At 41.1% G+C, this 22,112-nt stretch overlaps 2 protein-coding genes across 3 annotated transcripts; one reads left to right on the forward strand and one right to left on the reverse strand.

Moving 5' to 3' along the window:
- Positions 1–1,450: 1,450 nt before the first annotated feature.
- Positions 1,451–12,535, reverse strand: apooa (apolipoprotein O, a). Of its 2 annotated transcripts, XM_066699169.1 has the most exons (10): positions 12,425–12,535; positions 9,720–9,827; positions 9,195–9,314; positions 8,920–8,952; positions 8,011–8,065; positions 6,731–6,826; positions 6,354–6,445; positions 4,169–4,267; positions 3,800–3,868; positions 1,451–1,722 (listed from the first exon to the last, which is right to left on the reverse strand). In XM_066699169.1, exons 1-9 carry the CDS (start codon positions 12,431–12,433, stop codon positions 3,809–3,811), a joined length of 672 nt encoding a protein of 223 aa, XP_066555266.1. In that variant the 5' UTR covers positions 12,434–12,535; the 3' UTR covers positions 1,451–1,722; positions 3,800–3,808. The 2 variants fall into 2 exon arrangements, with proteins under 2 accessions (XP_066555266.1, XP_066555267.1); XM_066699170.1 differs by lacking the exon at positions 8,920–8,952.
- Positions 12,536–12,706: 171 nt separating this feature from the next.
- On the forward strand, positions 12,707–21,356 carry LOC136747115 (kinesin-like protein KIF3A). The gene is made up of 17 exons (XM_066700072.1): positions 12,707–12,733; positions 13,861–14,143; positions 14,481–14,625; positions 14,773–14,857; positions 15,052–15,157; positions 15,622–15,761; positions 15,891–16,088; positions 16,210–16,384; positions 16,760–16,849; positions 17,300–17,456; positions 17,847–18,027; positions 18,178–18,288; positions 18,510–18,635; positions 18,945–18,998; positions 19,179–19,247; positions 20,645–20,772; positions 21,308–21,356. Exons 1-17 carry the CDS (start codon positions 12,707–12,709, stop codon positions 21,354–21,356), a joined length of 2,124 nt encoding a protein of 707 aa, XP_066556169.1.
- Positions 21,357–22,112: the final 756 nt, after the last annotated feature.

The raw sequence follows: 22,112 nt of genomic DNA on the forward strand, positions 1-22,112 counted from the left end.
CATCGTTCTTTTAAATCTTTATTCTGTTTGTGTTGTGTATTTATTAATATTACCTTTACTTTGTATTTGTGTAGTAACTAGTTCTACTGTTTGATTGAACAATGAAACAGAAGAGTCCTCCTACTTTTTCAAAATAGCGGAACAAAGCCCCACCCCCTGCACATCCCGCCCCCCACAGTATCACCGCGGTGAATTGTTCCAACGGTATATCGATAAAAATCTTTCACAGGCGCAGCCCTAAAAGTGCATCTAATCTGGTTACTATGGCATATTACAAGAGTAAAATCCTCTTGTGATACTGCATGTTAAAGAATGTATTTGTTCTGGTTTGTTTTGGATGCAAAGAAAACATTTACAAGTGAGATCTGGCCACAATTTATCGTTCAGTTTGCTCAATAACCTGCTGACAATCCCGATTATTTTCCAATTGAATTATGTGCTCTACAGTTAAGAAAGTTGCCGTTTAAAGATGGTTGATTCTGCAATAACAGGCAGATGCAACTCAATTTGTAATTTAAGGGGGCGGGTATATAACAGGCATAAGGTTTATCCAGTCTTCCCCCAAAGGAGCTTCTGGAGAACTGGTCAACCTACTGTACCAGTTTCAAAACCACTTGCTTTGTCAGTGTGCTCTGATAAGTAAAAGCACAAAGGATGATAATGTGACACTTGGTGCAAGATATGTTGTTTGATTTCAGATCGGTGGCATTAATGTGAGTGTGTATATTTGGTGCTATAAGTCAGAGGAATCACCCTGTTTTCTAGGCGGATGGTGTGCAGATGGAATAAAGTGCTTACTGACCATCTGGTGAACTGGCAGAAGACCTGTCCAGCAATAATCCCCTCTCCCTGTCCTACACTCACTCAGACTCTTGCGCCTACAGTGCAGCTGCTGCCTGTGCGTCATGCTGTTCCTGATCTTCTTAAAAATCACTCGCTTTGGTGAAAGGCAGGAAAAAGGAACGATAAGCAGAGCTGAGAACATAATACAATATTCCTTCTGTTCAAACGAGCTGCACCACATCCTTTTGAAAACACCATTCAGTTATATTTAGAAATCGTGCCCTCAACTTCAAGAGTGTGCATTCAAGAGAGGGCATTTTATCCTTTATGTAGCCATGTTCAGAAGACAGTTCTATATCACTACATTTTACTACAGATATCTGATAGAAATGCCCTTATGGCTAAGATGCCTCTAGGTCTGAATACAGGGGTTACTCTAGCAACTATGACAGACAGTAGGCTGGTGGGCACAACCCCCTGCCCAGAATCCAACACCTTGACAGTGATTGTGAAGGACAACTTATAAGACATTTACCTGATGCCTTTATCCAAGGCCACTCTAGGCCACAGCTGGACTATTTTAGGAGCAGAGAGAGTTAAGTTCACGTGGAGTGACCTAGACGTCAGAATGTAAAACTTCCCAGGAACAATGCATCCAGGAAAATAATTACCTTGGCAGAGAGCTGTTTAATACTTTACATAAATACAGTAGTTACAAGAAGAGGTGGGGGGGAAGGCAGAATCCAATCAGTAGCATTCCAAGTTAAAAATGGTAAGTGAGAACCATCTGCATACTCTGGGATGGGCTAGTGCAAGACGGAGATCCTGAGAGAGAGAGCGCAGCGATGCCAGGTGTGTGTGGTGGGGGGGGACTCAGTGTACCTGGTGCCCCAGCAGTCCCAAGTGCCTGCACTGCTGCCCTGTCAGTCCTCACTGGGCCTGTGGAAAGAGCACAGAGCCCTTGTCACCTTGGGGGGAGGCGGTACATCTGTGTTAAACAGCTATGGACAGAAAGTTTTATTTTTGGCAGAAATCGAGCATGTGTGTGTAAGACCGTTAGCACATGCTCGATTCCTGCCAAGAAGAAAACACATTTCTGTACCGTGATAAGAGAGGAGGGGTGGGAAGAAAAATTATACGCCTGCAAAAATGGCAGCTGTTTCAATAATGTAGGCTGGGAGGGGGGATAGGAAGCACAGATAGAGTATATTATTCAAACAGATACTTAAAGCATTTATTGGTGTCATCTATCCTGTTCACCGATCTGCTGAGCTGGGGACGTCAGAGTGAGCGCTATACACAACACATGGCAGCTGTTCCCAAAATGGGTGTGTTGGTGGCTGAAGACTGGAAGTAAAAGGCTTGGTCCTGCTATTGCTCAGAGTGGGACCCGGCCCTGGGGATCAGGCAGTAGCCCTCGGTGAAGTACAGTGATCCCCTGCTGATTTTGTACGTTTGCCCACTGACAAAGAAATGATCAGTCTATAATTTTAATGGTAGGTGTATTTTAACAGTGAGAGACAGAATAACAACAAAAAAATCCAGAAAAACGCATTTCAAAAAAGTTATAAATTGATTTGCATGTTAATGAGGGAAATAAGTATTTGACCCCTTCGACTTAGTACTTGGTGGCAAAACCCTTGTTGGCAATCACAGAGGTCAGACGTTTCTTGTAGTTGGCCACCAGGTTTGCACACATCTCAGGAGGGATTTTGTCCACTCCTCTTTGCAGATCCTCTCCAAGTCATTATGGTTTCAAGGCTGACGTTTGGGAACTCGAACCTTCAGCTCCCTCCACAGATTGTCTATGGGATTAAGGTCTGGAGACTGGCTAGGCCACTCCAGGACCTTAATGTGCTTCTTCTTGAGCCACTCCTTTGTTGCCTTGGCTGTGTGTTTTGGCTCATTGTCATGCTGGAATACCCATCCACGACCCACTTTCAATGCCCTGGCTGAGGGAAGGAGGTTCCTACCCAAGATTTGACGGTACATGGCCCCGTCCATCGTCCCTTTGATGCGGTGCAGTTGTCCTGTCCCCTTAGCAGAAAAACACCCCAAAAGCATAATGTTTCCACCTCCATGTTTGACGGTGGGGATGGTGTTCTTGGGGTCATTCCTCCTCCTCCAAACACGGCGAGTTGAGTTGATGCCAAAGAGCTCGATTTTGGTCTCATATGACCACAACACTTTCACCTAGTTCTCCTCTGAATCATTCAGATGTTGGCAAACTTCAGACGGGCCTGTACATATGCTTTCTTGAGCAGGGGGACCTTGTGGGCACTGCAGGATTTCAGTCCTTCACGGCGTAGTGTGTTACCAATTGTTTTCTTGGTGACTATGGTCCCAGCTGCCTTGAGATCATTAACAAGATCCTCCCGTGTAGTTCTGGGCTGATTCCTCACCGTTCTCATGATCATTAAAACTCCACGAGGTGAGATCTTGCATGGAGCCCCAGACCGAGGGAGACTGACAGTTATTTTGTGTTTCTTCCATTCACGAATAATCGCACCAACTGTTGTCACCTTCTCACCAAGCTGCTTGGCGATGGTCTTGTAGCCAATTCCAGCCTTGTTTAGGTCTACAATCTTGTCCCTGACATCCTTGGACAGCTCTTTGGTCTTGGCCATGGTGGAGAGTTTGGAATCTGATTGATTGATTGCTTCTGTGGACAGGTGTCTTTTATACAGGTAACGAGCTGAGATTAGGAGCACCCCCTTTAAGAGAGTGCTCCTAATCTCAGCTCGTTACCTGTATAAAAGACACCTGGGAGCCAGAAATCTTGCTGATTGATAGGGGATCAAATACTTATTTCACTCATTAACATGCAAATCAATTTATAACTTTTTTGAAATGCGTTTTTCTGGATTTTTTTGTTGTTATTCTGTCTCTCACTGTTAAAATACACCTACCATTAAAATTATAGACTGATCATTTCTTTGTCAGTGGGCAAACATACAAAATCAGCAGGGGATCAAATACTTTTTTCCCTCACTGTAGATACACTGCTGTACTGTACCTGGCCTGCTCAGCTTTTCCCTTCTCCGGAGCTCTGGCTCTCATCAGACTTCCCCAAAGCCTCGGCAGACTGTAAATAAAATCGAAATCTGTCTGTGATGATAATGGAATACACAGTTTTTTTTACATAGACGAATGAACCTAGGAAATTTAATTTTAATGTCTTGTTTTTAAGACTTTTCTTTACCTAATCACTTTTGCATCTCCACTATTGCTTATAAATGCCCTAAACATTTTACCGTTTGCACTGTTCTTCTATATTACATACATTAAAAAACTGAATAAAGGAACATTAACACGATGATGAAGTTAAATAAATACAAATTCCTATGTGAGGGGCAGCAGAGCCTGTAACTGGGTGTCTATGTACCTTCACACTGGGCTGCTTCCCAGCGCTCTTGTCCTTCCAGAGAGACTCCACAGCCAAGTAGCCCCACAGACTCCAGTCGTACAGAGTGTCACCTGTCACCTGAGCACAATAGGCGCAGTTAATAAGGAGGAGGCCGGAGGAGCATCACAGATAAACAGGTTCAATGGCCTCCCAGTTCAAAAAGTGCATGGTCAGGCAGGTTTGTTCTTGGAATTTCTTTCTTTCTTCCAGTCAGAGATGTGAAATGATGATGAGGGAGGGAAAAAATAACAACAACAAAAAACCAAAACAACAACAATGGCCCAAATTCCCATTGGATTATGTATGTATATATATATAAATCTAGATTAAGAGAGAGATTATTACTTGCTTTTACTTACTTATAATGTTTGCTTGTTATTGCGTATTCTCTAGGTTGGAATGCAGAAACCGAATGTGAGGAATTTATGTACTAAAGGTATAAAGGCTCAGCAGAGAGCTCATTAGAGATGAGAGACTGGGGATAGACGCAGGTCCTCAGGTAGCATCATCGGGTCTGTACTTTTAAGCTTGCACTTGTCTTGCACTTTTGCACAACCAACTCAATAGCTGCCTTTCCTTTTACATTGACTGCTGGGAAATCCTTACAGTATCATTATGGTGAGGTAAATATTGAAGGTCTATCCTGGTTAGAAAAGCTGAAATCAACTGTTTAGCTGAACTTTGCCATGCCTGAAAAGAGTAATTACAGGGTTGCAGGGGTTAATATCCACCCAAAAAATATCTAAAGGAGGAAGAGAGAGGCACAAGTCTTTCTGATTCATTGTAGCAGGACATGGCCTCTGGGGTCAAGCTGTGCGCCCCAGGAGGACTTCCAGTGGTATCTGTCCTCCTTTGCTGAAACCCAACAGGATGCTGGCATGTCAGAGAACGCCTGCCCTGCCGTCTAGAATGCCTACCCTGCCGCGATTCCGTCCAGCACACACTTTCCTGACGTTAATGTGTTTTTGAGATATTTAAAAACATTACAGATACCAAAAAAATAGCAAATTAAAAATAAATCCTGCTGTGCAGCCTAGCAGCAGGGTCCCCAGCAGTGACAGCAGGAGCGCTGAACACAAACGACCTTCTGTCACGCAGTTAGGATCGGACCGGACGTGGTTAGGAAATCTCTCTCTGCCTTTTCCACTCTGCTGCACCACCTGGGGACAAAGACATTTTTCCACTCGCCTCTTCAATCGGTGCAAAAACTCTTCAGCCTTGCAGAACCTGTTAGTTAATAACAAAACACTCCACTGAGCATAACGGTTTCTCACTGAGTCTTACATGCTTATATACAACAAAAGCGTTTGGCAAAGGAACCGGCTGCCTTGCATTACTTTAAACAGGTCATCCTCTTCTCTCAAAACCACCATGCATCTCTACCATCCATAATCGAGGCTAGCCCTTTAATTGCAAAGTTGTTTTTCCTGTATTTGCATTGCAGACGGCAGAAAGATAAGATCAAATACAGACACTGCATTTTTTTATAGAATTCCTTTCTTAACTGCCACCGACAAATATCTCTCAGGAAGGGAGGAAGGAAGGATACTTATTTTTAAATAAATTATCCCAATGTTAGATTTCCAAAGACTATGAAAACACCCAAGTCAGACATCCTATTGAAATGCACCCTCCCTTCCCTTTGGGGTGACCATCTGCTCAGTGTTTTCCACAGAGCACAGATACCAACACCTGCGGACAACCACCCTGTCTGCAGCCCTCAGTCACGCTGCGCACAGGAGTGAAAGGAAGACTGGCTGATCATTCGTGTTAGAAAACCTGGTTGAAAGCAGCCCACTCAGACGGATTCTAACTTTTACATGATTTATTTCAAGAAACCCCTGTTGGACTCCAATTACAATCAGCAGGCCTCCCAAATTGGCCCAACGAAGCCAAAACTCAATGTATAGTGTCTATTCAAAGGTAATCTAAACTAGGAAACCAGTTGAAACATGCAGCATCTAGTGTAGGCTTGCATATGGAGACCTGCTTATATAGCCTTAATTGCACTGAAGTGCTATGTAATGTCTGTTTGTTTTGTTAACGATAGTGGTTTAGTGGGAGTACAGTTGATTAAGTAATGTAAACCTGGGCATTGTAAACCTTCATTAACACAATCATAGAAACATATGAAATGGCATGTGTACGGAGGATGGCCTCCTACCTTTGCGACTGTAACAGCTTGTTGAGGATAGTATAGGGAAGCCCCAAGTGCCATTAAGCCAGTCGGATAGACCAGCTTCTTGATCTTGGAACCTGTGAGAAGAATGTTGACATGTTTGTCATTACTGAGACTTGGTCTGAAAAAAAAAACAAAGATTATACTGAACTGAAAACAATCTAATCTTATATAATGTCAATGTCAATACTATATAACAAGCAACCCAGACTCCATAATATACAATAAGCAAACTGCATCAGCACAAAGCTTATCACCAGTTTTATGACACTCGAGTCTTGGAGAACAGTAAATTACGCCCTCAGAGGGACAGGGAAGGCTTATCACACACAGGGCAATGCCTGTGTGCCAGCAGGCCTTACCTCTTGCCAGAAAGAGTCCTAGAATTCCGGCAAAGCCAATGACTCCGACGCGTGGGTAAAACCCGGGGGGGGGATCTCTCAGGAACTCGTAGCCTTCTGCAAACACAGAGAATGCAGGGCTGAGTAAGTCACATGCCCGGCGAGGGGTATACACACACACACTACCGGTCAGAAGATTTAGAACACCCCCATTTTTCCAGATTTTATTGAAATTTAAGCAGTTCAATTCCAGTGAATAACCTGAAATGGTACAAAGGTAAGCAGTAAACTGCCAGAGGTAAAGAAAAAAAATATTTAGGTTACCAAAAATTTAAAAATAATGTACATTTTGTTTCCATGTCGCCGCCGTCATTCAGAGCCTGGGAGGTAATCGCTGTCTGCATCAGATGGTGGGCGGTGGGGTCTCATTCAGATGGTCACAGATCCCTCAGTCTCGATCGACCAAGTATCCCCCCACCTCCCATTTCAGTATGTAGAGTGCATCTCCACGTGTCATACACATGTGGACAGCTCTGCCATATTAAAATGAGTGCCATACTAATATGGTGACTCAGCACTTTGCACAAACCCTAGCTATATAATACTGCGTGTTTGTGCCTGCCCGGTTTCATACCTGGTGTCACGCCATTGACAGTATCTTTATCGAGGCTGCTTGTTGTGATCCAGCAGAGCTCTGTATTTACATGTAGAGTTTAATTGTTGCTCTGCAGCCATGGGACTGAAGGATTATCAGTAAGAAACAGAAAACTAAAACATCGCCCCAGGCCTTCAAGAATAGTGTATTTTCCGAGCCTATAATCACGCTTTAAGTAGCAGTATTCACTCTGATGCAACTGTGATTATTTAGCAGCTGTAATAAATAAAAAGACCCCAAACAAGCAATAAAGTAACTCATTACCAGACTCAGTTCCATTTTGGAATGAGAAATAAAATGAGAGAGATAAAGATACTCCCTGGAAACAAACATGCAGCCAACAACTCAGCCAAAATAAATCTCTCTGTTGGCTGCTCCTAAGAGTTGTAAGGTTTGTACTGTATGACTGCATAGGGCTTCAACTAACCCATTACAGTTCAGAACACCCTTACAGAGTTGCAGATGTGAAATTCACTCTCACATTAACCTGCTTACCAAGACAAAGTCAAAGTCATTTTGCAAATGATGTCCTGCAGGCCTCAACACTCACTGTGGAGCTTGGAAGAGAGTCAAGTGGAAAAGTCAAACCATTCTTAACCAGTAACGTTTGTGCGAAGGGTATCAGTAAGGCACACTGATCTCTTACCTTTTCCAAACTGGACAGAGCCTTCAAATCTTGGCTTAGCTGCCATGTAAGCTTCCTGAATTAAAAACCAAGAGTCAGAAAGTAAAATGTACACAGGTATCAACAAAATTAATTACGTGATGTCATCATCAGGAAAGAAGGACGAGCAAAGCAGTAGCAAATCGTGTCTATTGAGCACTGAAAAAATCTGTCTAGTTCGATTTATATGAAATTAACTTGCAGCTGTTAAGCCTAACATAATTACAGATCAGTCAGAACAAAGCCTTGGAATGAAGTGCAAAGGCATGTTGCCTACCTCTGCCCGAGCAGACACAACAACGCTATCCCAGAGTCATTACCGTTCATAAAATAAGGCTGAGACTATTCAATGTAAACGTATATCTTATGCACTTTACAGATACATATTTGCATATGCAGAATCCCCAGGGGTCAATCACAATCAGACAACAGAAGAAGAACAGAACCATCTTCCCATGGCATGATTTTTCTACAGTGGAGATTAGAGTGTGTATTCTGGAAGGTGCAGTGGCACAGAAATTGTGGTGCATTGAAAGCAATAGTGCAGGGAAAGCACATCTGGTGGCGATGGTTATGGAGGGGTTGGCAGCATAGCAACATATTTGCTATTTATTAAAATAATGATTTTATATATCAACAGCCTTTATCGATCTACTGGATGAAGGCCTCTCCAAGAGGTTTCCACAATCTATAGTATATTTTATATACAGTGAGTATACGTATTCACACTCCTTGGACTTGTACTGGAAAACATTGACCCCCTTAATTTCATACACATCCTCACTGTAATGAAATGTGGACACTGAGATGTAATAAACAATTACAGAATACTTCATGGATCCCTTATGAAATGTTAGATTCTTATTTACGTTATGCATTGGTTTATAATACCTGTGCTTTCTCCACTGTTGTTTGGCCAGTTTGCTGAAACGGAATGAGAACAGGGGCAAAATCAAACAACCAAAGAACAAAGACAAAGCCATGCTTAGATGTGCTGAAAATAATCAGGTCTCAGAGCAGTTGAAATTACATTAATTCAATGCCAAAGATTGTGCTCTGAAGTTACAGTGGAGGTTAAATGAGCAGAACACACACATGAGTTAAGATGCATGACTTTTGCAGGTAATTGTGCTGTATGCAAAGCACCTTAGTCCCCCATACTGTACCTGACACCAGGTGGTGTAGGGCTCTGCAGATTTCCTCAGCACTGAGATGCCCTGCTCCAGCTGACTAGCCTCAGGCTCTAAGTACTTGTACTTGTCTTGTGGGGTCGTGTACAGAGACAGCTGAAAAAAACAAGAAGAGCAAGAGCAGAATAAGGACGTGGTTTGAATTTCAGCAACATAATCAGTTTGTAAATATGGGACTGCATCCATATTTTTATTTCCCTGTCTGGAAGGCTGAACTACCTCACCACCAAACTTCAGCGAGGGTGACTAATGATCAGTGGCGTGAGAGTTTACTGGTTCTGGACTTCTGACTTTTAAAAACACTTTAACATTATTTTATTTTTCATTGTAGAAGCTTCACAAGTCTCTCTCTTCTTGAAGGCTTTTGTGTGTTGGCTATACAATCTCTCAGTTGCTGCTACAGAGCATGCCCCCAGGTATCCAGGCTTTTGAATGTTGATTATATCTGACAACCTGTGTGCGGGTGTGTTACTCGGAGGCTGGTGTGGGGAAGTACAGTACCTCTTCAGTCCTCAGGGAGACGCTGTCCTGCTTCTCCTCGCTGGCAGCATACACCACTCTCCCTGATGCCAGGCCCAGACCCCCAGGCACGGCCACCAGCCACACCACCTGGGAGAAGACACTGCAGTCAGGACTGGTACAGCACAGGATCAAAGGAGGACAGATCAAGCCTGTCTGAGTGTTGGACTGCAGAGCCCACACTTTATAATTTATAAGGGCTTGCTGAGCAGGGCTGTGTATGGTACAATATTGTTACTTGCTTACATGAAACATACAAGTTTAAGAGGTGCTGGTTTGCTCACTACCCAAATAAATGCTGCCTGTGGCTGGCTAGGTCCGTCTTCACTAAAGGAAGAATCACTGTGTCGTGGGCCTAGGGCTTTCCCACACTGTGAACTTCACTGACGTCAATAAGAGAAACCCAATGCTGAGGAAGAGTCTCTGGGGTCAGTAAGAGTGCACTGAAAGCAAATGCCTGAGACAGACACCACAGACACTCGTCATTTACATGGAAAACCGGCTAGCCAGTCTTATCTGAAGTGGAGAATGCATGTTGTCCTAATTCCACTGCAAACTTTGACATAAACACAGGAAATTCGAGCAATCACAAAAGCTGACGGCAACCAGATTTCTATCTCGGCAAAGAGAAAGAGAACTCTTTATGTCTCCATTGTCATTTTGTCCTCTCCGGCTCCTACAGTGCGGTCTGATGTTATTTAGCCTTGAACTTAATCATCTTATCAGACCTCACAAAAACACAAATTCCAGAGAATTGGTACATCTTGTTTTTGCCCACTTCTGCTAAATGAAACAAAAGTTCAAATCCTAGCATAGCAAATTAATAGAAAGTTCCATATCAAGAAAAAACCAACAACAGCTGAAGTTAGAAATGTGTCGAGAAATGTTCAGTGAAGAGAGCTGCCGGATCCGGGCACGGTGCCAGGGCTTCTCCATAAACACGCAGGGAGAACATGCAGATCCTTCAGGGATTTATTTTCTCTCAAATAAATCAGAAAACAGCATAGAAGACCAATGTCTCATATAACAATATGTGTCAATAACCACAATATACATTCCGGAACTGATTAATTCCAAAAAGCTTCACACCAAAACAATACATTATTTCTAACAATTATGGGAATTTACTGTCAATATGATATTCTTAAAAGCAAGACCTCGGGCCCAGGACAGCCCACTCCAGCAGTTTTATTATTTTCTTGCTGGGTTTAAAATGGATTCTGTAATGTAATCTATTTTGACCCTTGTCTTACATTAAATGTGAAATGGCTGCTAAACACAATAAAGACAAATAAATCTATTATGTATTAAATTATTAAATGCTATTAAAATGTTTACCATTACAGCAGATAGAGCGTACTCTGTAGGGGATTGCTACTGGATTTCAAATAAAATGAGAGGCCTGCACTATTTTATAACAGGGTAGGAGTAGCTTAGCTCTCTGTAATACAGTCAAACAGGCTACAGGATGTCAAAATCTCCAGTCCTAAAGTATGGTAGATCTTCAGCATCAAATCATAGACAAAAGCTACTAAAGAGAAATAAAAAGACTCTTGGAGTCACAGAGACAGACAGACCACTGTTCCTTCAGCAGTTTGCCTGGGGCTTGTGTGGTATTTGAGGGATCTGTGGCCGTTAGACTTTGCCCACAGTAAACGTAATGACCACCTGTTACAGACAGCCAGGCCAAAGCGGGGAAGACCAGTCCAGGTGACCTGTACAGGTTCAAATCTACAGGTGACCATAGGAGCAAAACAAAGAATTGAGCCTCCAGTTTGACCTTACATCTCACATACTGGGGACACACCTCCACCTAGCGACAGAACAATACAATGCCTGGTTTGTGTTGATGTGATTTGGATGCCACTTTAATTTCCAGCATTTTACTTATTTACAATTAATCAAATTACAACTTTCAGACATATAAATGTATGAAACCCAATAACATTACAATCCATGAGCATTAAATCATTACATATGTATTTGTTTTGATATTTCTTGCATGTGTCCAATGTATACACACGAAGTAATACCTATTGCTGTGTGAAACACTATAGAGAAGTAGCTTGCAGCATGTAAGAATGTGTGTAATTGTAATTCGGATTGAAACATTTGGTCTTGGTGACGTAACAGTTCATTCAAGAATCAGATGAGACAACTGTGTCTGCGAACACATGTGCGACACTTCACAGGTAAAAGCGATGTTAGAGGCGCCATGAGGTAGAAATAAAAGTTACAGATATAAGTTAAATGTTCACTCAAGCTACAATATAATAAGAGATATGGCAGTTTTGGTGTCAGAAGTTATACAACCCCCCCAAAAACGACTCTATCGTAAGTGGCACTTGCTTCCTGTCCACATCCTGTAATGAAATTATCATTTTTTCGAAAGGCACCAATAAACTGCTGTACTTTTGTCCTACACAGCTTGGTATGCATTTCAGCTGCTCGTGTCCTTTACATAAATAAAATCCATTCGTTAGGACAACACTATTGACAGCACGCAAAGCCAGAGGAAACAACTAAGACGCTACACTAGCTAAAGCAATGGTAAATAACAGTGACTTGCTGTTTTAATTGTGAAAAACACAATCCTCAGCAGGTTAACAGACTGTGATCGGAACCAAGGCCACTAATAGAGCATATTGATCACATATATATTTTCTTCTGACAAACTTTGTTCTCACCTTGTGCATAGTCCTTCTTGGAGGTGCCTTGAGCTGTTAGGTACGGTGTCCCGAAGAGGACAACCCTAGCCAGCGCATGGCGAACGCGAGGCCTCAGTCGCTGTCCTCAGCACCACAGCGCCGCGTCCTGGCTGACGAGCACATTTCAGAGGTGTCTGCTTTCTTAGCAACACTTTCAACGTCTGGGGACAAATCCTCAAAGCCTCTCGACCCTGAGTCTGTCACACCACTGAAACACAGCATCTTTGATGATATCGTTTCTTTAGTCAATTCTATAGTACAATGGAGTTCTCACTAGTGGAACTGCAGGTAGGTTACGTGTACATTCTCTGAATTTTGTAGATGGTTTGATGTCTAAGCTTTGCAATGACACATGGTTGATGGTGACTTCATGAAGTTTGAATTATTTAACCCTATAATCAATTGTTTGTATTTTAGTTCCAGTTGTTTATATCTGATTCCCAATTTTTATTTGATTTCAAAATTCTAAAAATAATCCTGGCTCAGAATTCCAGTATAGAATTCCAAGATCGGTCTGCAAAGGGTTTTAAATTGTGGATTTATTTATTTTCAAAATTCAATTATTTTAATAATAATAATAATAATAATAATAATAATAATAATTATTATTATTATTATTATTATTATTATTATTATTATTATTATTATTATAAATGGTATTTGTGTTCGAGTGCACAGTGCCAGTTGCTCACTGGTTCCTCATGTGATTTTTCCATAGATAACCAGTTTTTGAAAGTATTCGTATTTTCATGTAACTAGTCTACATTCAATTTGGATGTTTCATGTGATGTGTGTGTATAGTTCCCCCTTTCATTTGCATCAGTTTGCCTAATCCTGCATAGTCTAGTCAGACCTAGATAGGTTTGGGAGATAACAGGAGCAGAATGCATTACATAATATGATAGTTCCCTCTCTTTGCTGACTAAAAACCCAAGCAACATATGTCTATAGGTTAACAGGTCGTGTGAAGGGGTCTTATATGATATGTCATCTTGTGCAGTTTGGGCGTTGCTGAGACATCCTTTACATGACCTATTAATTAATTAAAAATCAATTACATAAGGATTAGACACACAAATATCTTTACAGTGAAATAAACATTTACTTTAGTTACATTTTATTATCAACCCCCTTTCTCTCCATCAAAACATGGCTTGGGCCAGGATCCACTGTAATTGACCTACACCAGCCGATCTGTGTTGATTTCATGCTAGTTAAACATAATGAAACCATTAAACACAAATGTACATCCTGTGAAAATAGCACCAATAACATTTAAGTATCTTGAATTTTGAAAGGCGGATAATTCTCTGCACAGGATGACATTAATACACAAGATAAAACAACATAAGCTCTGTGATTGGCTGGCTTTTCATATGTGATTTATAATATATAATTTCCTCCTGTTTTCACAGAGTAACTTGGTGGACAAACCTGAAAAGTCAGAGGTCAGTGACAACGTCAAGGTGGTGGTGAGATGTCGGCCCTTGAGCCAAAAGGAGAAGATGATGGGGCACAAGCAGGTTGTCAGCGTGGATGAGATCTGTGGGACCATCACTGTTAATAAAATCCATTCTCCTAAGGAACCTCCCAAAACCTTCACGTTCGATACTGTGTTTGGACCAGACAGCAAGCAGCTCGATGTGTACAATTTAACAGCTCGACCTATCATCGACTCAGTGTTGGAAGGATACAACGGTGAGTAGATTGAGGTGTCGTGAATCCTAAAAGGCACCGCACATGGGAGAGAGTGTGTAGTGGAGGTATTTGTGTGTACACTGATGAAAGAGTATAAAAGGATTGCAAAGAGAGAAAATGAAATGTAATCCAGTAAACCCCCTGGAGTTTTTCACTTTCACATTCTTTAAGATAAACTCTGCACACTTCTTCCACTGAGTACACATACGAATGAAGCAAAGGCCCGGGCAGAGATATGTGATGTAATCTAAATTATAGAAATCTTACTATTAGCATTTGGGATACCAAAGAAAATTAGTTTGGAGCATTAAAACAATAATTATAATCCTAATTTTAGGAACAATATTCACATATGGACAGACTGGGACAGGAAAGACCTTTACAATGGAAGGAGTAAGAGCAGTGCCTGAACTGCGCGGGATAATTCCCAATTCATTCGCCCATGTCTTTGGCCACATTGCTAAAACAGAAGGTGATACTAGGTGAGAAATGCAGGAGAAACAATATATTTATTTATTTACTTTCAGATTAACTAGGAATGACTGCTTTTTTTAATACAGTGCACTGCTAGTGAGAGAACGTTTACTGGAAGTCTAAACAGTGACAAATGACCAGTATCTGCCCTTCAGGTTCTTGGTTAGAGTTTCCTATCTGGAAATTTATAATGAAGACGTGAGAGACCTGCTGGGAAAAGATCAGACACAAAGACTGGAGGTAAGAAAAACAAAGTGTGATTATTAAAACGTTTGTTATAGTAAACCAAATGTCACATCTGAACATATGGCTTTGAATTTACAGTCGTCATTCTAAGCCTTGAAAGTGGAAGAATGTCTGTAGTTGTGTCTCTTACATTTACCAGCATAATTATAAACAGTCTTGAACTAATTAAAATTGTTCCTGTTAATCAGGTTAAGGAAAGGCCGGATGTGGGTGTATACATTAGGGATCTGTCTGGCTATGTTGCGAACAATGCGGATGACATGGATAGGATCATGACTGTAGGGCATAAGAACCGTAAGAATTTCTATTCATTGTTTTTTAAATGTAATTAATCATTATCAAAATCAATATTTATCTCTTTTAAGATGCTTTAGCAGGAAGCAAATGTAACAGGGCTCATTCGGTATGTAATGGTGGGAGACCCAAACCCAGTCTTCTGGGCTTAACACTGTACTGCGCTGGAGCCGCTGTGGTGCGGGGAGCTCTGACCTCAGACAGCTACACATATATAAGTGGATCCATCTTGAAGTACATAGACCAAAAGAAAATTGAATGAATAGACTTAGATTTGTCACTGTTATATAGTCAGTGCTTTCAGTACTATGATTATTTTGGATTATACCTAACAATAATTAAGAAAACCAATAATTTGTCATATTAATTAAAAAACCTGTAATTCCAGATCAATAGTCAAAAACGTTTGTAAAAACGTGGTCTGAAGTGATAATTTTTTAAATTCCTCAGTCTCCTCCTTTCAGGATCTGTTGGAGCCACAAATATGAATGAGTACAGCTCTCGTTCCCATGCCATCTTCACCATCACAATCGAGTGCAGTGAGAAAGGTGTGGACAGAAATCAACACGTGCGGATGGGAAAGCTGCACCTTGTGGATCTTGCTGTAAGAACTGCACTCTGTCAGATCAGATATCTTGGATGAAGAGATGCCAAATGCCTTGGATGTGTTTTTTGTTGAGTGATTGATTGTGGGTCCTGCTATCTCAAAACACATTTTGTGTTCACCCCCCAGGGTTCAGAGAGGCAAGGAAAAACAGGAGCTACGGGGCAGCGTTTGAAAGAGGCCACCAAAATCAACCTCTCCCTCTCCACTCTGGGCAACGTCATCTCTGCCTTGGTCGATGGAAAGAGTACCCATGTCCCCTACAGGAATTCCAAGCTCACGCGAATCCTCCAGGACTCTCTGGGAGGAAACTCAAAGACCCTGATGGTAACAGTACTATTTTCATGTTGAGTCCATGCTCGTTCCACATAGTGTGTTTTTAAATTGTCCTTTACCTCCATCAGTTCATCAGTTATCGCACCATTTTTCTCCCCGCCTCTCTCTGCAGTGTGCCAACATTGGGCCAGCAAACTACAATTATGATGAGACCATCAGCACTTTGCGATATGCAAACCGTGCAAAGAATATTAAAAACAAAGCTAAAATTAATGAGGACCCCAAGGATGCTTCACTACACCAACTCCAAAAAGAGATTGAAGAACTTAAGAAAAAATTAGAAGAAGGTATAGATCTCTTGCACTTTGTTATATGACGGTGATCATTATGTAATTAATCAGTAGCTAGATGGCAGCCTATAGCTAGTGAAAACTCATTGCAGATGTTGAAAATCATGACCATGGATTACTTAGTAAAAAGCTTAAAGACAAAAGTACACTTCCCTCAGGGATTTAAGAGATTTGCTAATCCTATAACTTTGTAATTCTTAAATCCATTACTTTCTAATATGTTCTTCTAAGATCTTCTTCTTTTGATTTGATGCCTTAAAATACCTCTAGGCTAAATATTGGCCTTGTCCTTAGTTATGGTTAGAAACAATGTCTGATTGCTTTTGTAATGTGCTTGGAAAATAAAGATTTTGTTCTGCTGTCATTTTCCAGGGGAAGAGATATCTGGCTCTGAAGGCAGTGGGTCTGAGGAAATGGAAGAGGACGACGGGGAAGGAGGGGAGAAAATAATAAAGTGGAGAGGTACGGATGCTCAGCACAGGGCTCTCTTTCAGTTAGAGGAGAAACGCAATAGTCATGCATTTTATTTCTAGGCTCTATGCTGTGTCTTCAAGAACGGAAAAGGAAGTACAACGCACAATCCCCAATGTTCAATTAACTCCTGACGGTGTTCAGTTTGAGTCAGAGTTAATGTACACTAGCGATTTTGCTGCGTTTGTGGGTTTCTGCCGTATTCGACAAAGGAATTTCCTAATCAAAACTGCGTCTTTTGAGTATACTTCTTGAGCACAGCTGTGGTTTATCATTTCCTTTGTGTTCATATGGTAGATAACTGTTAACCTGTCTTTTTAGTAAATTCTCTGTCTTTACCAAAAAAGGATAAGACTTTAATGCCTTTTCAGTGGTATAATAATTTTTCAGTAATAAGGCCTTGAGTGTTTTTTGCAAATACAAAGAAAATTGTGATTGTAGGAAAGAAGAAGGTCTCTCCTGACAAGATGCACGAAATGCAGGCCAAAATTGAGGAGGAGAAAAAGGCCCTAGAAGCTAAACTGGACATGGAAGTAGAAGAGAGGGACAAGGCCAGGGCAGAGCTGGAGAAGAGAGAGAAAGACCTGCTGAAAGCCCAGTAAGAATGGCCGCCAGCTCCTGAATGTAGGAACTGCAGTATGTCCCGTTAAATCCTTTCTGGGTGAATATATTGGACCTTAGGATTGCCACAGGTATTAGAAAATCCTCTCTGAAGTCATTTTAAATGCAGTTTAATTGTCACTTTTACATCATCGCAGTAATGGTTTATGCTGTAAAATGTTTTGTGTGTAGTGTCTGTTGTTTCTCTCACTGACAAAATAAGATCAATTTTCTCCAATAAAGTCAGGAAATCACCATGTGCTTCAGACAGATCACAGCAAAATCCCTTAAGGGCATTGAAGCCAGTCAGTTGCATCACATTCATTGTTAATAATAGTAATTATTATTGATTCGCATCACATCTTTTTTATGCTGTGCCTAATCAAAGGCAGAAACATCGTCTTCTGCGGGAAAAGCTTTCTGCTCTGGAGAAGAAGGTGATCGTAGGGGGTGTAGACCTTCTGGCTAAAGCTGAAGAGCAAGAGAAACTCCTGGAAGAGTCCAATAATGAGCTTGATGAGAGACGAAAGAGAGACGAGCAACTTCGGCGAGAGCTGGAGGAGAAGGAGGTGAGTGAGGGGGAGAGCCGTCAGGACTAGTATCTGGCTCTGCTCTGGTGACAGCTAAGATGAATGCATACATTGTTTTAGGGTGTTAGTGGTATTGATTAATCAATGCATGTGTACCCTGTAAAACTTATTTTTATGTTTTCGTTTTAGCAAGAGCGTCTTGATATTGAGGAGAAGTATACAAGCATCCAAGAGGAAGCCCAAGGGAAGACCAAGAAACTAAAGAATGTTTTGACTATGCTGACGGCGTTGGAATTAGAGGTAAAAGGCAGGGAGATGGGCTTAAATCAAAATGGGTGCTTAGTGCATATCACTGCATGAAACGTCCAAGTCTATAAAGAACAAGCTATTGTTAGATACTCAGGAATCAGGTGTGTGGGTAAAGAGGAATAAATACACTCTGAGAGTGGTGCTGCCTTTGGGAAAGCAATATTCCCCCACAAAGTGTTTCCTGAGCGTCTGTGTCTCTGTTCTCGTCCCAGATGCCTGATCTACAACAGGAGCACGAGAGGGAGATCGAGGGGCTCCTGGAGAATATCAGACAGTTGAGCCGTGATCTTTGCCTGCAGATGTTAATTATTGACTACATTATACCCCACAATTATCAGGTAAATAGTAAATCCCTGGTCATTCCCAGTTCAAAGCACATTGAAATGTACTATGATTTCATGTCTATTTTCATAGATGGATGGAGAGTTGGAGATTCATAGCCTTTTATTTTTCCCCATGTTAAAAACACAACACAAAAACATAGTGCTAGATTAGTGCCAAGTTAACTAATAATGATTAAGATCAACCCTGAATGACTAGATAGTGCTTCAATCAGATCTAGTCCATTTGATAACAAGCAAATGAAGATGGTGATTTATCAGTTTTAGAAATATGTTGATGCTGTTTTTGTTGTTTTGCCTTCTCAGGAGATGATCAACAATTGTGTGCATTGGAATGAAGACATTGGAGAATGGCAGTTGGTAAGTAGACGTCTGACGTCTGTCCCAAAGTGATGTAGCCTTCGTCCCATGCATGTCTGAACATGTGTGCGGGGTCCTGTGCACCTGTGGACACCACCACCCCCCCCCCCCCCCCACCCCCCTGTGTACATAGTGGAAGCGTTCAGAAAGGATATTAAAACCTCTGTTCTTTCTCTATAGGAATGTGTTGCATTCACTGGAAACAACATGAGGAAACAAAAGCCAGTACTGGACAAGACAGAGAAGGATGTAACCACTTTTAAATGCTCTTTTTGTTTCTACATTCTACATGTCCAAAATTATATATATATATACACTCACCTAAAGGATTATTAGGAACACCATACTAATACTGTGTTTGACCCCCTTTCGCCTTCAGAACTGCCTTAATTCTACGTGGCATTGATTCAACAAGGTGCTGAAAGCATTCTTTAGAAATGTTGGCCCATATTGATAGGATAGCATCTTGCAGTTGATGGAGATTTGTGGGATGCACATCCAGGGCACGAAGCTCCCGTTCCACCACATCCCAAAGATGCTCTATTGAGTTGAGATCTGGTGACTGTGGGGGCCAGTTTAGTACAGTGAACTCATTGTCATGTTCAAGAAACCAATTTGAAATGATTCGACCTTTGTGACATGGTGCATTATCCTGCTGGAAGTAGCCATCAGAGGATGGGTACATGGTGGTCATAAAGGGATGGACATGGTCAGAAACAATGCTCAGGTAGGCCGTGGCATTTAAACGATGCCCAATTGGCACTAAGGGGCCTAAAGTGTGCCAAGAAAACATCCCCCACACCATTACACCACCACCACCAGCCTGCACAGTGGTAACAAGGCATGATGGATCCATGTTCTCATTCTGTTTACGGCAAATTCTGACTCTTACCATCTGAATGTCTCAACAGAAATCGAGACTCATCAGACCAGGCAACATTTTTCCAGTCTTCAACTGTCCAATTTTGGTGAGCTTGTGCAAATTGTAGCCTCTTTTTCCTATTTGTAGTGGAGATGAGTGGTACCCGGTGGGGTCTTCTGCTGTTGTAGCCCATCCGCCTCAAGGTTGTACGTGTTGTGGCTTCACAAATGCTTTGCTGCATACCTCGGTTGTAACGAGTGGTTATTTCAGTCAAAGTTGCTCTTCTATCAGCTTGAATCAGTCGGCCCATTCTCCTCTGACCTCTAGCATCAACAAGGCATTTTTACCCACAGGACTGCCGCATACTGGATGTTTTTCCCTTTTCACACCATTCTTTGTAAACCCTAGAAATGGTTGTGCGTGAAAATCCCAGTAACTGAGCAGATTGTGAAATACTCAGACCGGCCCGTCTGGCACCAACAACCATGCCACGCTCAAAATTGCTTAAATCACCTTTCTTTCCCATTCAGACATTCAGTTTGGAGTTCAGGAGATTGTCTTGACCAGGACCACACCCCTAAATGCATTGAAGCAACTGCCATGTGATTGGTTGGTTAGATAATTGCATTAATGAGAAATTGAACAGGTGTTCCTAATAATCCTTTAGGTGAGTGTATATATATATATATATATATATATATATATATATATATATATATATATATATACTGAGTATATAGATTTCAATTAAAACAGGAATCTGTTCTCTTTCTCTCAATTTTAGCCCTTTGAGGTTGATCTGTCATATGTTTACCTGCCCTATACTGAGGAAAGTATAAGGCAGTCTTTGGTTAAGTTAGAAAGACTGAGGACGTCAAAAAGTGGAAAGTCGAGGCCTAAAACTGGCAGGAGGTGAATAAGGTTTTGCATTATTATCAATGTGGATAATACTAAAAACCCAGAGGTGACACGGAAATGCATGTACCCTAATTGGAATAGTTTTCAAAGTGTGGGCTGAGATCTTCTAGAAGATGTGTATGGTTTTAGTGAATGACTAGTGTGTTAAAATATAAAGTGAACCCTTTTCATGCTGAATCACAATGTATTATTATTTTTATTATTATTTATTTCTTAGCAGATGCTGTAGTCAAGAAAATAGTTCAGCAACATCATATAAGATACCACATAGTGTATCGAGTGGTTTAAAGAGTCATTCTGTACAAAATAGGCATACCAGTTCAGTCCATTTTAAAGCTTGTCAGCACCTGGCTAGAAACTGGAAATGAAGGGGGTCATTTTTCCTGCATTTATTTGGTTTCATTTTGACCAGGGTTATCAGACCGCAGCAGTGCACTATAGCAGATAACTTGCATCTTGGATTATCGGCTATTTTGAGAGTTACAGGTCAGTTTATAACTACCATTAATACTAAGCTGTTTTTTTTCAGAAGACGCTCTTCAAACCCTGAAGCTGTCATAGATTGCCTCCTGCGATAAAACTGATGGAGAACACCTGAAGAAAAACAGTGGGGAAAAGCCAGGAGGGCGTTTTAGGAGAGCAAGAGCTGTTTTTGGATTGATTTGGCGTGACCCCTGATTGTTTGGAGAACCTGATTTTGATTTTGATAATTAATACAAATTTAATGTAAGACTGTTCAATATGTCGTCTGTTGAGGAGGCATCTGTTACATATTTCTTAAGAATAAAAAAAGAGGCAACAACTGAATAGTCTTAAATAATATTACAGTATTGCTTGGCCTGTCTTATGAATTTAAATCTATAAAGTTGTCCAAAAGGGAGCGGTAGGATAATTTAGTGAAGGGATTTTGCTGAAGTATATAAATATGCTCTTTGTGCTACACAGGATATATGTACAGATCCTGTTATTTGTAACCTGTTTTGTGATTATTAAATTCACATGAAATAGGTGGTGACACTCACCTTTAACTGAATAGAAAGAAGGTGAATTTAATTGTGGGGGGCAAAAATAAAATCTGAGGATTGTGTGGATGATTATATAGTTTTGAGTTCTGAGGCTTCGTGTTACACATGAAATGACATACTTAGCAACTGCAAGTATTTAAACTGTTGTTGAACAAAGTTTAGCCTTGCTTGTAAAACCAACAAACAAAATCAGTGCTTCATTATATTTGAAAAGAAATGTAAACTTATTTTTGCCAGAAGTCCTAGGTGTCAGTTGTTGCAGATATCCACAATAACCTTCAACTTGCAATTTTTTTCTTATTTTCTGTA

The sequence above is a fragment of the Amia ocellicauda genome, chromosome 3 (genome assembly GCF_036373705.1).
Source record: "Amia ocellicauda isolate fAmiCal2 chromosome 3, fAmiCal2.hap1, whole genome shotgun sequence".
NCBI lineage: Eukaryota > Metazoa > Chordata > Actinopteri > Amiiformes > Amiidae > Amia > Amia ocellicauda.